The sequence below is a fragment of the Microcebus murinus genome, chromosome 1 (assembly GCF_040939455.1).
Source record: "Microcebus murinus isolate Inina chromosome 1, M.murinus_Inina_mat1.0, whole genome shotgun sequence".
Taxonomy (NCBI): Eukaryota; Metazoa; Chordata; class Mammalia; order Primates; family Cheirogaleidae; genus Microcebus; species Microcebus murinus.
In genome coordinates, this window is record NC_134104.1 from 64,807,375 (window position 1) to 64,824,229 (window position 16,855).

The following is a 16,855-nucleotide window of genomic DNA, read 5'->3' on the forward strand; positions in this document are numbered from 1 at the left end:
GATACAAACTACAACATGGATGATCCTTGAAAACGTTATGCTAAGTGAAAGAAGCCAGTCAAAAAAGACCACATATTGTATGATTCTATTTATAACAAATGTCTGGAATACTCAAATCCATAAAGACTGAAAATAGATTAGTGATTGCCTGAGGCTAGAAGATTTAGGAGTAATGGGTTCAGAGTTTCTTTTTGGAATGATGAAAAAATTATGAAATTGTTTGTGATGGTTGCCCAACTGTGTGAATATACTAAAAACCATTTGATTGTGCACTTTACATGTGTGAATTATATCTCAGTGAAGCTATTTATAAAAATGCCTACCGAAAGATGATCAAAGAATATGAATAAGGCAATCACAGAAGAATTTACATGCCTGGCAAGGTGGCATGCACCTATAGTCCCAGCTACTCAGTAGGCTGAGGAGGATCACTTGAGCCCAGGAGTTCGAGTGAGCTATTATCATGCTACTGCACTTCAGCCTGGGTGACAAAGCAAGACCGGGTCTTGAAAGAAAAAAGAAATACAAATGGCTAATAAGCATACAGAAGATGCAAATTCAGTATTACTAATAATTAAAAGAACTATGAATTAAAACAATTCATTAACTTCTTATTGTTCCTTAGATTGACAAAGAATAAGGAGATTGAGAACACCAAAAAAAAAAAAAAGAAGAAGAAGAGGAAGAAAAAAGGAATCTGTTAACAATCTTATCTTTGAGAATTAGGAATTTTTGGATTTCTAGTTGAATTAAATAAAATTATGTATGGTTAAGTGTCTTATAGGAGTATTGTCCCTTTTGCTAAGAATATAGCTGTAGAATTAGAATTACCCAACTGTGAAAGGATCTTTAGAAATCACTAAATTCAGTCTCTTTGTTGGCCCAGACAGTAAGGGATTCACCCCCATTCAAGTTAATTTCCCACCCCATTCAAGTTAATTAATGGCATAGGCAGGTCTATACTCCAAGTTTCCTGACTTTTCTACTAGTGCTGTGCTTTTCCACTAAATTGTGCATAGTTATCAAAAGCTGGGACTTCCAAGTGCCAGAACTGTGGAAGGAAAGATCAGGATGCCGAGGAACCTTCTCTATTATAATGGGACCAAACTAAGATTTTTAGATGTTCATTTTACTTCTGATTGTTTAATATTCTGCAATAGTCTTATGTTTAAATTCTGCTCTCTGTCTCTTCATTTCTTATTTTTGGATGCTTTCTTGTCTTGTTCAAATTTCCCATACAGTCTGTAAGTTGATCTGTCCTACACTATGCATCAGAATATCCTATCATTGATCAATCAAACCTTCTATCCTGCTCTTACCAGTTTTCTGTATCATTTTTCTTTCTTTCTGAGTACCATGCTTACTAGACAATCATCCTACACCTACTTCAAAATCTCTTTTACAGTATAGTGCTGTTGGTTTTTAATGTGTTTTCTCTGTAGGATAACACTAGTTTACTCCCTCCATCTTTTTGTCTATGTAGTGAACCATAGTACCACCATACTTCCTTGTTTATATTAATAGTATGGCTTCTTTCCAATGACCTGCTGAAATTTATGTTTTTGTATCTTTCTCCTAGACTGAGCTATCTTGACTAGGTACTTTACTTATGTTCATATGATTCTGGCTTAGCTGATGCTCAATAAGTATTTGTCAGATAAATAAATACTTGTAAGTATTCAACTTTCTGTGTTGTCTGGTTAACATTTTACTTATTTTTTTTCTTTCAGAGTTTGGAGTTGTCTGCATAATATTTTCTGCAACACTAGCTTATTTCCCACCCCGGCCTCCTCTTCCTCCCAGCGTTGCTGCAGCTAGCCAGCGGCTGAGTTATCGGCGGAGCTTTTGTAGATTGTTAAGGTAACTATATTTAGAGTCATTGGATGGTTTTGACTGATACCCTCAAGATAATCTCACTTTTCTTCTTTCCTGAGACAGAGTCTTACTCTGTTGCCCTCGCTAGAGTGCAGTGGCTTCATCGTAGCTCACTGCAACCTTGAACTTCTTCTGGGCTCAAGCAATCCTCCTGCCTCAGCCTCCCGAGTAGCTCAGACTACAGGCGTGGGCACTGGGACCAGCTTATTTTTCTAGTTTTAGTAGAGACAGGGTCTTGCTCAGGCTGGTCTGAAACTCCTGACCTCAAGCAGTTTTCCAGCCATGACCTCCTAGAGTGCTAGAATTACAGGCATGAGCACCGCACCAACCTACGTCTTTGATATTAGAGAGGTCTTATATACTACAGGCCATTATTTGGAGCTTAATTAAAGATCTGAAACTTCTGTAGAATACGTTTTTTAAGTCTTTTCCTCATAAATTTTAACAAATTTCTATAGCTAAAAAATAATTTCTTTTACCATCTCTCCATCTAAAATGGTTTTTTTTGTGCATCTCTCCATCTAATATGGTTTTTTTAATAGCTGGCCAAATTTTAAGTTCGGATCTGTTAAAAATTATTTAAATGTCTGTTAGACATTTAATTCTGATTTCAGGCAACTAATTTTCTTGATTCTTTTTTGATCATTGAGAAGAAACTTTTTATAATATTCAGTATGTATTTGCTGAAAATGCCTTTTATTATTATTCACTTAATTATCTTAAAATCTTTTTCCACAGCAGACATTTCATTTTGCTCTACTGCAGCAAATTGCCATTGCCATTCATTGTGAAATTTGCAACATACCTTCTTCCAATTCAGTCTATTTATTTTCTTTCTATGTGAAATATTCAAATAAGCAAATTACAATGTCACATCAGTGTGTTAAAAAAATAATTAGAACTGAATCAGTTCATTGACACCAAGATCAGTGACGGGTTATAACACTAGAAACAACACATGCCCGAGCGTGCACACTATAATAATATCTTAGCATTGTAGCTGTTAGAGTAAACTGTAGTCCTACCAGAAAAATTAAGTTGTGTTTAATGTAAAAGTACTTTGCACTGCTTTTGTTTTTAAATTCAGGTTTAAATTAAAGTGAAGTAAAATTAAAAACTCATTTCCTCAGTTGCACCAGCCACATTTCAAGTGCTGTGTAACATTGTTTTTCCAACATTAGTTCACAGCCAACTAATTTAGTGAGTTGACCATCATCTTTTTTTTTTAAGCAAAGTAGAATGGAATAAAATAGAACAGAAAATACTATTGCATCACGGATATGTAGCAAGGATATATTTTTTTAAATGTTTGTTTCAAAATACATGTATGTATATATAGATAAGTCACAAATTAAAAATAAGTGTTTTACTCTGGGGTATAGTAAAAAGTTTTGAAAATCATTTCTCTACACTACCTAGTACATTGCCTTCCACATAATAGGTAAAGAAAAAAATATTAATTAAATTGAATTGGGATTGGTGGCACACATTTTTAAGATGACAGTTTAAAATGCTAGGTTTTTTTTGTTTTTTTTAATGCTATTTACCTAACTTTTTTTCCCCAGCTACAGATGTTAGATAGCAATACCTGGAGAGTTAGGTTGGGATCATATTATGAAATACTAATAATTTTGGACTCTTCTGTGGGAAATGAGTCATTGAAGGATTTTAAACCAAGGAATTATGTACAAGATTGTTCTGATAAGGAAAAACAATAATTTAAATTACTCTGTCCACGATATACCCTATGTTTACTTCTAATTAGCTAGAGTTAAAAATCTCCATTCTCTGTTTAAACCATAAAGTATTAGATCTTCCTTCTCTATAAAAACCCCTTTTCACATCTGCCTGACATTCCTTCGTCTCTTCCCATATTTGTTTATGCTGCATGACTGCTGGGTTCTACTTTTGGGCTCTTCAGAGGAGCTCTGTTTAGTTCTATGGCAGTTCTGCCATGCCCTGTTCCCCTCGCCTACCAATATAATTTTCTTTGGTCTCACAAAGAACTCCTGAAATCATCACTTTTTGGATTAATCTATTAGAATAACTGCCTCTCTAGATTCTGATTCCACTGTCTGGGCAAAAACTCCAATCAATGGTTATGCTGCACTGTTTCTACTACAATTATTATATTTATTTACTGTCTATATGATTCCCTCTTCTTAATATGCCTTTAACCTGTGTGATCAAATGTGAACATTTCTCTCCCTTTATATGTTGGTTTAATGTTTGATGATAGTGGTTATTGCTTTGATCTTTTCGAGTCCCAGAGTGGAGAGGTGAGTTAAACATGTCCCTTACTTCGGGGCACCTGAACACATTTATTCATTTGTTTCTTTTTCATTCTTTGGTTTGTGTTTCTTACTCATTTCTCTTTCCTCTCCCAAGTCACCTCTCAAATGACTTTAATCTCCTTGTCTCTGTGCTTTTGCAATACATGAATTGTTTTATATGCATCTCTTTAATTTATCTAAATTATGGCATATTATATATCTTTGAATTTTTTCACTAAGCCCTTTTCATTTTAGCTTTTCCTTTTGGGATATTACAAAATATACAAAGGTAGAATATAATCCCCATAACCTAATATCAACAGTTATCAATTTACAACCAGTCTTGTTTCATCTGTTTTCCTCCCACTTTCTGTTTTTCTGTATCATGAAACAAATCCCATATAACAATTCATTTTAGCCAGAAATGTTTCCATATAGGCAGCACAAGTTAAAAATATAGAGACTCTTTTTTAACATAAATATAATACCATTATCTTACCTAAAAAGGTAAGATTATTGTTATTTTTAACAATAATTTGCTAATATAAATCAGTATTTAAATCTCTAATTGTTTCAAAGTGTTTTTTTTAACAGTTGTTTGAATCAGGATTCAGATTAGGTCCATACATTGCAGTTAGTCCAAATGCTTTATAATCTACTTTGGTTCACAGCATCATAATCTATAGTTTCTTTCCCATCTCTCTCTCTCTCTCTGTCCCTCTCTCTCTCTATACTTAGTACACCAGTGTACACCTAGTTCTTTATATTTATTATATTCTCACATTCTATCTACCTACTCCTATTGCCTACCCGGATTGCCTCCAATTCATTATCACCACAAACACTACTGCAGTGACATCCTCATGCATGTCACCATAGACCTAATAATTTCTTTAGGAAATAGACCCTGCAATAGTATTGCTAGGTCGTAAGATAGTCTAAACTCAGTTTGCCAAGTATTGCCAGATTGCTCTCAAAAATGTCTGGACACATCCATAATTCCATCAGCAGTGGCCATGTCCCCACACGTCCACACGAGTTACATTATCCATCTTTCAAATTTTTGCCATTGTAATGGGTATAAACTAATAAATCATTTGTTCAATTTGCATTTTGTGATTATTAAAAATTTGAGACTCATTATGTAAGAACCTATTGTGTTAGCTTTTTAGATTTCATATACCGTATATTCCTGTTCATAGTTTCTGCCCATTTCTTAATGGTAGTTGCTATCTTTTTCTTAATGATTTATATATTCTACATGTAAATTCCTTGTTGATTTAAAAAATTTCAAATATCTCTTCCCACTTCAGTCATCTACCTATTAATTTTGTCCATGGATTCCTTAATTATTAACTTTTTGGTCTTTCACATTTAGGTTTTCATCCCACTTAGAATCCACCACTGTATGTGGTGTTAACTAGTGATACAGGGATGTTTTTCCTCTCTAAAATGAACCAGCACCATTTACTAAACAATCCCTAGCCCTTTGATCTGTAGTTTCACCTTTATTGTATATCGAGTTTCTGTGTCTTAGCTCTTTATTCTTCTCCATTGATCTGTTTGTTCTTGAGCCAGTACCACCTGCATTTATTACTCTGCCCATTGCAATTTAATATCTGATAGGACAAAAGCTTCCTGTTTTATATTTGTTTAAGGATGACTTAGATTTCTAAGGACTTTTATTCTTTATCTATTTTGGAGCATATTTCTCAAGTTTCTTGAAAAATATAAAAATGGAATTTTAATTGTGATTGCATTGAATTTATAGATTAATTTGGTGTGAATTGACAGCATGGGCTGTCTCTCCATCTATTTATTTAGTTATTTTCAATGTTTACTTCCAAAGATGTTTCTTATTTTTTTTTAGTTTGTACAAATTTATGGGGTACACATGAAAATTTGTTACATGCATACAATATATAGTGATCAAGTCCATCACCTGAGTATAATACATTTTTATTTATCTATAGTCACTGTACTGTGATATCAAACCTTGATTTATTCCTTCTGTGTAACTATATGCTTGTACCTTTTAACCTACTTTTCTTCATCCTCTCCCACCCTCCTAATCACCCTTCCTAGGCTCTGCTATCTTTCCATTCTCTACCTACATGTGATCAAATACTTTAGCTCCCAAATATAAATGAGAACATGCAATATTTGTCTTTTTGTATCATCAGGTGCAATAATCTCCATCTGTTTAGATTGTCTTCCATGCCCTTAATTAGATTAAAGGTTTTTTGTTTTGTTTTGTTTTTCCAATAGAGATCTTGGGCCTTCCTGGTTTATTCCTAGATAGTTTATAGTTTTTTAAATAGCTATCACGAATGGCACCCAATTTTCATTACATTTTTTTAAATTAAAATTAAACTTTTTATTTTGAGGTCATTATAGATTCATTCACATGCAGTTGTAAGAAATACAGAGCTGGGCACAGTGGCACCACCTGTAATCCCAGCTGCTTGGGAGACTGAGGCTGGAGGATCACTTGAGCCCAGGAGTTCAAGGCTGCAGTGTATTATGATGACACCTGTGAATAACCACTGCGCTATAGCCTGGGAAAACATAGCAAGAACACCATCTCAGAAAGAAAGAAAGAAAGAGAGAAAGAGAGAAAGGGAGGAAGGGAGGAAGGGAGGAAGGGAAGGAAGGGAAGGAAGGGAAGGAAGGGAAGGAAAGGAAGGAAAGGAAGGAAAGAAGGAAGGAAGGAAGGAAGGAAGGAAGGAAGGAAGGAAGGAAGGAAGGAAGGAAGGAAGGAAGGAAGGAAGGAAGGAAGGAAGGAAGGAGAGATGGGGGAGGGGGGCATGAAGGGAAGGAAGGGAGGAAAGAAGGAAAGGAAGAATACAGATTACATGTATTTTTTACCTAGTTTCCCCCAGTGATAATCTTGCAAAACTATAGCACAATATCACAGTAAGAAAAATGACATTGACACAGTTAAAACACAGAACATTGCCATTACTACAAAGATTTCTCCTCTTGCCCTTTTATAGTCACAACTATTATACTTCCCTCCCACTCTACCCATTGACTCCTGGCAAACACCAGTCTGTTCTCTATTAGTATAATTTTGTCATTTCAAGAAGGTTATATAAATGAACTCATGTAATATATAAAATTTTGAGATTGGTGTTTTTTTACTAAGTATAATTCTCTGGAGAGTAATTCAGGTTGTTGCATGTATCAGTAGTTTATTCCTTTTTATTGCCAAGTAATATTTCGTGGTATGGATGTACCAGGGTTTGTTTAACCATTTACCTATAAAATGATACCTGGATTGTTTCTAGTTTGGGGCTATTATACATAAAGTCACTGTAAACATTTGTATACAGGTTTCTGTGTGAAAGTAAGTTTATTTCTCTGAGATAAATGCCTGAAAGTACAATTGCTGGGTTGTATGGTATAGGTTGAATATTCCTAATCTGAAATTTGAAATGCTCCAAAATCCAAAACTTTTTAAGCTCCATGACACATAAAGGAAATGCTTATTGCAGCATTTTGGATTTGAGATTTTCAGATTAGGGATACTGAACAGGTAAGTGTAGTGCAGATATTCCAAAATCTGAAAATATCCACAATCCAAAACACTCTGAGCCCAAGCATTTCGGATAAGGGACGCTCAACCTGTAGTAGCATGTTTAGTTTAAAAAAAAAAAAATGCCAAAACGTTTTCTAGAGTGCTTGTACCATTTTTCATTACTATGAACAATGTATAAGTGATCCAGTTTCTGTGCATCCTTGCCAGACTTCAGTGTTATCATTGTTTTTATTTTAGACATTTTGATAGGTATGTAGAGGTACAATTTCTATAGAGGGCAGTTAGCAATATCTATTAAAGTTACAAATACACATACTCTTTGATGTGGTAATTGCACTTCAAGGAATCTGTCCTACAGGTGTACAAGCACACATGCAAAATAATAAAATTTTATGTATGTATCTGGTTAAGTAAATTTATGATACATTGACATACTACATAGCTGTAGGAAAGAAGGGAAAGCTATTTATTGATTATGGGAAGAACGCTAAGTCTTATTAAGTTAAAAAAAGCATGGTTCAGCAAATGGTCATAATATGCTATCATTTGTGTGAAAAAGTTGGAGAAAGAAAAAATATATGTATTTATATTGGCTTATATATTTATGCAGTATTTTGGGGCATTTACCCAGGAAACTGATTACATTGGTAATTGTGGGGGGGGGGAAATAGGGGTAAGAGGTAAGAGGGAGACTTTTCCCCATATTTTAATGACCTTTCAGTTTTGAACCATTTGAATTGTGTTGCCTATTGAAATTTTTTATTAATACAACTTTAATAAAAATGAAAGCTGCTATCTGAAAATAATACAACTAACAAATTATACTTTTCTTTTTATCTTTTCTTTTTCTTCTACCTTGTTCATAAGGTGAAATAGTAATTTATCCTTTTAATAAGAGCTTTTTTTAACTGGGCTTTTTTTACTTACTCATTCCATGAAATAATATTGATTATTTATATAATAAACATCAATAATTTTAAACAATATGGACAAAAAGATTATTCTCATAAAAATTAAAAATCTGACGATGCTTGACTTTATTGACAAACTAACAGATATTTTCTATTTCTCATTCAGGTGTTCCAGTTTCCAAATGACTTCTATTTTTCATGAGTAAAATTTAAATTCTAGATTTTTAATTTGTAATGTTTTATTTCTCTTTCACAGCAATTTGAGATTTTTGATGATTGCTTTAGCATATGCCATACCACTTGGTGTATTTGCTGGCTGGTCTGGAGTTCTGGACTTAATTTTAACACCAGTGCATGTTAGCCAAGTAAGTATTTTCTTTATATGTTGTAGGTAGTTTAATTCATTTAATTTATAAGTAGTGGTTACATGTTTTTAGTTTTTGCTTCAAAGACTGGGTAAAACATTGTCCTGTTTATTGCAAAAGCAAGATCTTTATGGGACTGTTGAAAATAATGTGATTTTTCTCCCTTGATTTTGATAACTACCATGAATTTCACTTTCCTTTGGGCATTATTGATGATGTTGATTAACAACAAAAAAAAAGGAAAAAATGTTAGTTTTGTTGACTCCATCCTTTATCCTTGCTTCATCCATTATAAAGATTAAGATCCCATCATTAAATATATAGCTATTCCTACATTTATTTTCTTTCTCTCTGGTCTCAGAATAAAGGTATCTTATTTCTTTAAAAATAACCATTTCACCTATATGCTTGAGGCCATCCATTCCTTCTCTGCTTTCAGATAGCATGGTAGAAAGGGGTAGAGAGAATTTTAGAAAGACAAATGGAAGAAATCCAGTACACTGGTATGGTATTCTATGGTATGAATAAAAAACAATTGGTCCATTCTGCTTTTCATGAACATTTGGATCATTTACCATTTTTGACATTCACAAACAGTGCTATATGAACATTCATTCTCATACATGTCTCTTGATGTACCTCTATATACATTTCTATTGGATATTTATCTAGGAATGGAATTGTTGGCTATATTGTATGCCTACTTTGGTAGATGATGCCTAACTTGTCCAAAGTGGTTATACCCATTTTCAATCCTATCAGTAGTACATGAAATTTCTCATTGTTCCACATCATTACCAGCACTTGGTTATATGGTAATGTTCATCTTTTTCATCTTATACATGCCAGTAGCTGTGCAGTTATATACCACTGTAGTGACTTCTCTGGTATCTTTTCCAGGGTGAATTGGATATTTGAATTTCTTGTTTTATGACATATCTGTTCAAGTCTCTTTCCCACTATTGGGCTGCCCTTTTCTTATTGATATATAAAGAAGAGAGATGTGTAGAAGGGGACACCCCAGAAGATTTTGTGGGGTCTCCAGTAAGTCTTGGCTAGGAAATAGCCTGCACATACAAAGGGCAGAGCACTAGAAATTGTCTTAATTATTCCAGCATTGTAAGTTTTGGTATTTAGTAAATATTCCCCTTTTTGGGATTTTCATTAGAGTCTTTTAAATCTGTCCATCATTTGAGAGTTGACATCTGTATAATACTGAGTTTTCCAATCATGATAATTATATTTCTCTTCATTTACTTAGGTCCCAATGTATCTGAATAATGCTTTATAATTTTCTTCAAAGATACCTTCTATATATTTGTTAGATTTATTCCTGGGTATCTGATACTTTTGAAGCTATTGTAATTGGTAACTATTTTAAATTTTTATTTTCCTTTTCTTATTTTTTAATCAATATGTAATAGTTGTACATATTTTGAGGGGATACATGTGATATCCCCTATGATATCTATATATATAATGATATCTATATATATAATACCCTATATGATACCTATATATATAATGTGTAATGATCAAATCAGGGTAATTAGGATACCATCACCTCAAACATTTATCTTTTCTTTGTGTTGAGAACATTACAATTCTTCTAGCTATTTTGAAATGTACAACAAATTATTATTAAGTATAATTTCTGTACTTGTACTATTGAATATTAGAACTTATTCGTTCTGTCTAACTGTATCTTTTGTTCCTCTTAACCAAATTCTCTTTATCCCCCTCTTCTGCCTTCCTTTCCCAACCCCTGGTAACTATCATTCTACTTTCTACTTCCATGAGATCCATTTTTTTAGTTCCCACATATGAGTGAGAACATGCAATATTTGTCTTTCTGTGCCTGGCTTATTTTACTTAACATAATGACCTCCAGTTCCATCCATGTTGCTGCACATGATGGGAGTCATTCTTTTTATGGCTGAATAAGATTTCAGTGTGTGTGTGTATACATACCTCACATTTTCTTTATCCATTTATCCATTGATGGACATTTAGGTTGATTTCATATCTTTGCTGTTGTGAATAGTACTGCAATAAACATGGAAATACAGATATCAATATTCTGCTTTCCTTTCTTTTGGATGAATATACAGCAATGGGATTGCTGGATCATATGGTAGTTCTAATTTTGGGTTTTTAAAGAACTTCCATACTGTTTTCTCAAATGGCTATACTACTTTACATTCCCACCAATAATGTATTAGGATTCCCCTTTGTCCGCATCCTCACCAGGATTTGTTATATTTTTGGTCTTTTTTATTGTAGCCATTCTAACTGGGGTGAGATGATATCTCATTGTGGTTTTGATTTGCATTTCTGTGATGATTAGTGATGTTGAACATTTTTTCACATATCTATTGGCCATTTATATGTTATCTTTTGAGAAATGTCCATTCAGGCCATTTGCTCATTTTTAAATCCAATTATTTGGTTTTTTGCTATTTAGTTTGAGTTCCTTATATGTTCTGGTTATTAATCCCTGGTCAGATAGATAGTTTGCAAATATTTGTATTTCTGTAAATTGTCTCTTCACTGTATTGTTTCCTTTGCTGTGCAGATGTTTGTTAGCTAGATGTAATCCCATTTATCTATTTTTGCTTTTGTTGCCTAAGCTTTTGAGGTCTTCTGCCAAAAAATCTTTGTCCAGATCAATCTCCTGTAGCATTTCTCTAATGTTTTCTTTCAGTAGTTTCACAATTTCAGGTCTTACATTTAAGTCTTTAATCTCTTTTGAGTTGATTTTTATATATGGTGAAAGATGGGAATCTAATTTGTCAAAAACTTACAGTTGGCTGCAAGTGCATGGATTTGTTTCTAGGTTCTCTGTTCCATTGGCCTATAAAATTTTATTTATATTCCAGTTGTTGGCTGGCATACAGAAATACAGGTGATTTTTACAAGTAATTTGAAATACAGATGACCTTGTATCTGACAACCTTGTTAATTCATTTACTTTTATTATATTAATTTACTAATAAGTATTTTAGCCTCTGTATATATATAGCCATATCAATTGTGACCAATGACAAATAGATGGCAAAAAGACATTCAGTAAAATTCAACATTGAGATGCTCATATTATTTTTGTGTTTTAAACTATTAGTATGGCAGATTACATTTATTGATTACTAAATGTTAAATCACCTTGCATTCCTGGACTAAAGCCAATTTGTCAGTGATTTATTATACTTTTTATGTATCACTAAATTCAGTTTGCTCCTATTTTTTGCAATAAAATTAATGAACAAGATTAGACAATAGTTTTTTTATTTCTTGTACTTTTCCTTGTCAATTTTTGTATCAATTTTAGTAACAAAGTTTTATACTGGTCTAAAAAAACAATGTAGGGAGTATTGCCTCTTTTCCTGTTATTGGAAGAGTTTGTGTAAGATTGGTGGTTTTTTTTTTTTTTTTTTTTTTTTTTTTTTGAGACAGAGTCTCGCTTTGTTGTCCAGGCTAGAGTGAGTGCCCTGGTGTCAGCCTAGCTCACAGCAACCTCAAACTCCTGGGCTCGAGTGATCCTTCTGCCTCAGCCTCCCGGGTAGCTGGGACTACAGGCATGCGCCACCATGCCCGGCTAATTTTTTATATATATATCAGTTGGCCAATTAATTTCTTTCTATTTATAGTAGAGACGGGGTCTCGCTCTTGCTCAGGCTGGTTTTGAACTCCTGACCTTGAGCAATCCGCCCGCCTCGGCCTCCCAAGAGCTAGGATTACAGGCGTGAGCCACAGCGCCCGGCCAGATTGGTGGTTTTGATGTTTTGTTTTCCCCTAAATATTTGATAGAATTCTCTGATGAAGCCATCTCATTTTCTTTGTGAAAAAATTTTTAAATATGAATTTAATTTCTTTAATAGTTATAAAATGATTCATATTTGCTGTTTATTCTTGTGTCAGTTGTACCTTTCTAGAATTTGACTATTTCATCTCAGTTTTGAAATTTTATTGGCAAGAAGTTCTTCATAGTATCTGTCATCTTATGATTTTATTATGTCTCCAGGATAAGTCATTCCAGATTCTATTCTCTGTATCATCTCTCCTATTTTTTTCCCTGAACAATTTCACTAGTGACTTTTTATTCAGTGTTTAAGTAGCATTTTCATTATTATTCAATTTAAAATATTTTCTTGTTTCCAGTGGTTTCTTGTTTGAACTGTGGATTATTTAGAAGGGCATTTCTTAATCTACAAACTGTAGAAGATTCCCTAGTTTTTTTTCTGTTGTTAATTTCTAACTAAGTTACATAAATATGATCATAGGATATACTCAATGATTTCAGTATTTTCAAACTTGTTGACCCACTTTATGGTCAATTGTATTCTATAATTCTTAGGTATGGTGTTCTATATGTGCCAATTAGGTCAATTCTGTTAATTGTATTGTTCACACCTTCTATTCATATATCTTTACTCATTTTTGTCTACTTGTTGTACCATTACTGAGAGTTAAAATCCTGCACAGTTATTATGAATTTGTCTATTTCTCCCTTTTATTTCTGTCAGTGTTTTATATATTTTTAAGACTACGTAATTAAGTGCATATAAACGTAGAATTGTCGTATCTTCCCAGTAAATTGAACCTTTCATCTGTATGAAGTATTTCTAGTAATACTCTTTGCATTAAAACCCATTAGTTTTACCAGCTTTCTTTTGGTTGTGTTTCTATGGCATATCTTTTTATATTTTTTTACTTTCAAACTTTCTTTAGCCAGGCACAGTGGCTCATGCCTTAATCTAACACTTTGGGAGGCCAAAGCGGTAGGGTACCCATTTGAGACCAGCCTGAGCAGTGGTATTTTTCATGTCTCTTTTTTTTTTTTTGAGACAGAGTCTCGCTTCGTTGCCCAGACTAGCTTGAGTGTCGTGGCTTCAGCCTAGCTCACAGCAACCTCAAACTCCTGGGCTCAGGCAACCCTACTGCCTCAGCCTCCCAAGTAGCTGGGACTACAGGCATGTGCCACCATGCCCAGCTATTTTCTGTATATTTTTAGTTGGCCAATTAATTTTTTTTCTGTTTTTAGTAGAGATGGGGTCTCACTCTTGTTCAGGCTGGTCTCAAACTCCTGAGCTCAAACGATCCTCCCGCCTTTGCCTCCCAGAGTGCTAGGATTACAGGCGTGAGCCACCACGCCCAGCCTGTTGATATTCTTATTGTTACAATTAATATTGACAATTTAATTCTAAAAACATGGATTGTGTTGCATATGACTCATACACAGAAAACAATAAAACATAACAAATTAGAAAGAATTATTTTGTTTTAATAAAATACCATGGCCCCAGAGGGGGGGAAAATTTTTTTTCTAGTGAGACAGTCAGTGTGTTAATGAGAATTTAGTCACATGTACCAAGTAAGAACAGGGATGTGTAATCTAGCTAAGTACCCAGGTAGGAGAAATTAACAAATTTGGCAGACAGCTGGCAATCCCTGTCAAAAGTGTAATGAAAAATATGACTCAAAAAATAATAAAAGGTAGAAGTTAGTTTGGTCAATTCTCAAGTACCAGGTCAAGTTTGGACTTTGTCCTACAGCCACAAGAAAAGCCAGTGACTATTTCCGAGCAGGGAAGTGGGATGATTGGGATAATTATTCTGACAACAATGGGCAAAATAGATTGTGAAGACCATTTAAGGAGCTATTACAGGAGTCCAGAAGTAAGAAATAAGATACTAAAATTAAACGTGATAGTCACAGGAGGGGGGAAGAGGAGACAAAACGTAACAGTATTGTTAGGGACACATGGAATTCCAATGATAGCAACAATTAACATGTATTGAGCACTTTACGTTTATTAACTTATTTAACCCTCAAAAAAAACTTTATTATCCCCATTCTACTAATGCAGAAACTGAGTATGAGTTGGAACAAAATCCAAGTCATAATAAGAGTTAAAGGTACACAAGTGTTGAGGAAATGTAGGCAGTATTTGTAGATTTCTCTGAAGAAGTATGGCCATGAAGGTAGAAAGAGATAAGATAGATGGAGAAGCATCAGGTAATAATAATAACAGCTCATGTTTATTGAACACTTCCTGTCTGCTGGCCATGGATCTAAGTCCTGCACACAAATTATCTCATTTAATCCATTTTATAGGTAAGAAGACATAATTTGCCCAGAGTCACAAAGCTAGTAAATTGCAGGGCTAGAAACATTTTCTCAAGAGAGAAACAAACTATGTTTGAAACCCAGCTCAGCTTCTCTTTCTGGATCCACTCTCTTGCTCACCCCCACCTCCCTCCCTCCCTCCCTCCCTCCCTCCCTCCCTCCCTCCCTCCCTCCCTCCATCTACTTAATACATTTTTAGTTGTTGCCAGATGTTATAGCACCTAATTATTTCCTGGTAGTTTTATGTATGTTGGTTATGTTTAAACTTTTTGAAGTCAGTGACTGTCTTTCATTCTTTTCTTATTTTCTTGAGTTCTTTCCACAATGTTAGGCATGTAATAACTTGAAACATTTGTTTGATGACACTGAGTATTTTGTTGATTTAAATACTTAAATAAAAAGTAAATGAAGGGCATATTTACTTAGTAAACTTGTATTGATTAGTCACGTATGAATCCATGTTTTAAATGCTGTTTCCTAGATTTGTTGCCATTTAGCTCTTAACATTGATTTAGAGGAATTTTTTTTCATTTCTTCTAAATTGCAATGTGATAATCTTATATTAAGTGTATCTGCTACTTTCTTAACAGGTAGATGCTGGCTGGATTGGATTTTGGTCCATAGTTGGAGGCTGTGTGGTTGGAATAGCTATGGCAAGGTGAGAATATTTTGTGTTTAACATGTAAGTGGACAGAAGAGAAAAAAAGCTCAGAGAAATAGGGTCCCCTAAATAAACATTAAAATTCAAATTAAAAATTAAAAATAAAACAGGCAAAGGTCAGAAAAGGGCACTTGTTCAGGCTGCAGGAAAATTCATATGCAATGGATAGAATTTGCTGCTGTAAGAAACCTTCTCAGAAGTAGTCCTTCCTAAAATTTCTTTTGGAAATTGGAAAAATATTTCCAGTGTAATTAAGCTGCTTCTCTCCATATTATTAGAGAACAACGTCTATAAATAGAACCCAAGGAAATGTGATAGAGCCAGTAAACGCCAATTAATAGTGATGGAGACTAGAAAAACATTGAAAAGAATAATTTGTAAGAACATCTCTAGAACTTTCCACGAAAAGACAGTATCCTGATTAGCAGACACTTATTTCTTTTTTTTGGCAGGTATGTCCCTATGGTTATCCCATTTTGATGAAAAATGTCTACAAAGACTTCCAGTTTCATCAAACTCTCCTTGATCTTAACCTATTATGACAACACATTTTTAGAGTGAGTCAGAAGAAAGAAAAAAGTCTCATTCATTCTAGAAAAAAGAAAAAGAATGAAAATGTCACTCTTTTACGTATCTACCTATGAAACTGCTCTTGGTATTTCCAAAGAGATAATATTCATTCACTTCCTAAATCATTATACCCTGTTTAATAAAAAAAAAAATTAGGCAATCAACTTTACCAGGAAGAAGACAATCTAATGACATATTTAAGGACATCAAATAAGATATGTAAATCACATCAGTATCTAAATACTTAAACATAATTGACACAGATAATATTATATGTAGACCTTACAGTTTGCATAGTGTTCCTGGGATAATGAAAGAATAAATTGATACTGTAATTTCTAAATCACTTTATTTTAGGTTTTTATAAGTTAAGAAAATATAAGCATAGAATATAAAGCTAAAGAAGTGGGATAGCACAATACTATTTGTAGGAAATCACTGATACTGAAATACATTGACCTGTCACATTTTGACAAGAATCATACCTAGTTTTTCTAATTAAATCTCCAAGCCAATTACAATGAGTCATCATT

At 33.7% G+C, this 16,855-nt stretch overlaps 1 protein-coding gene across 1 annotated transcript in view; it reads left to right on the forward strand.

The window, feature by feature from the left end:
- Nucleotides 1-16,855, forward strand: part of SLC49A4 (solute carrier family 49 member 4) — a 68,625-nt gene that overhangs the window by 31,310 nt on the left and 20,460 nt on the right. Inside the window, exons 4-6 of the mRNA XM_012780480.2 lie at nt 1,731-1,860; nt 8,857-8,965; nt 15,682-15,749. Of these exons, the coding sequence (XP_012635934.1) occupies nt 1,731-1,860; nt 8,857-8,965; nt 15,682-15,749 (307 nt within the window). The remainder of the gene's footprint in view (nt 1-1,730; nt 1,861-8,856; nt 8,966-15,681; nt 15,750-16,855) is intronic.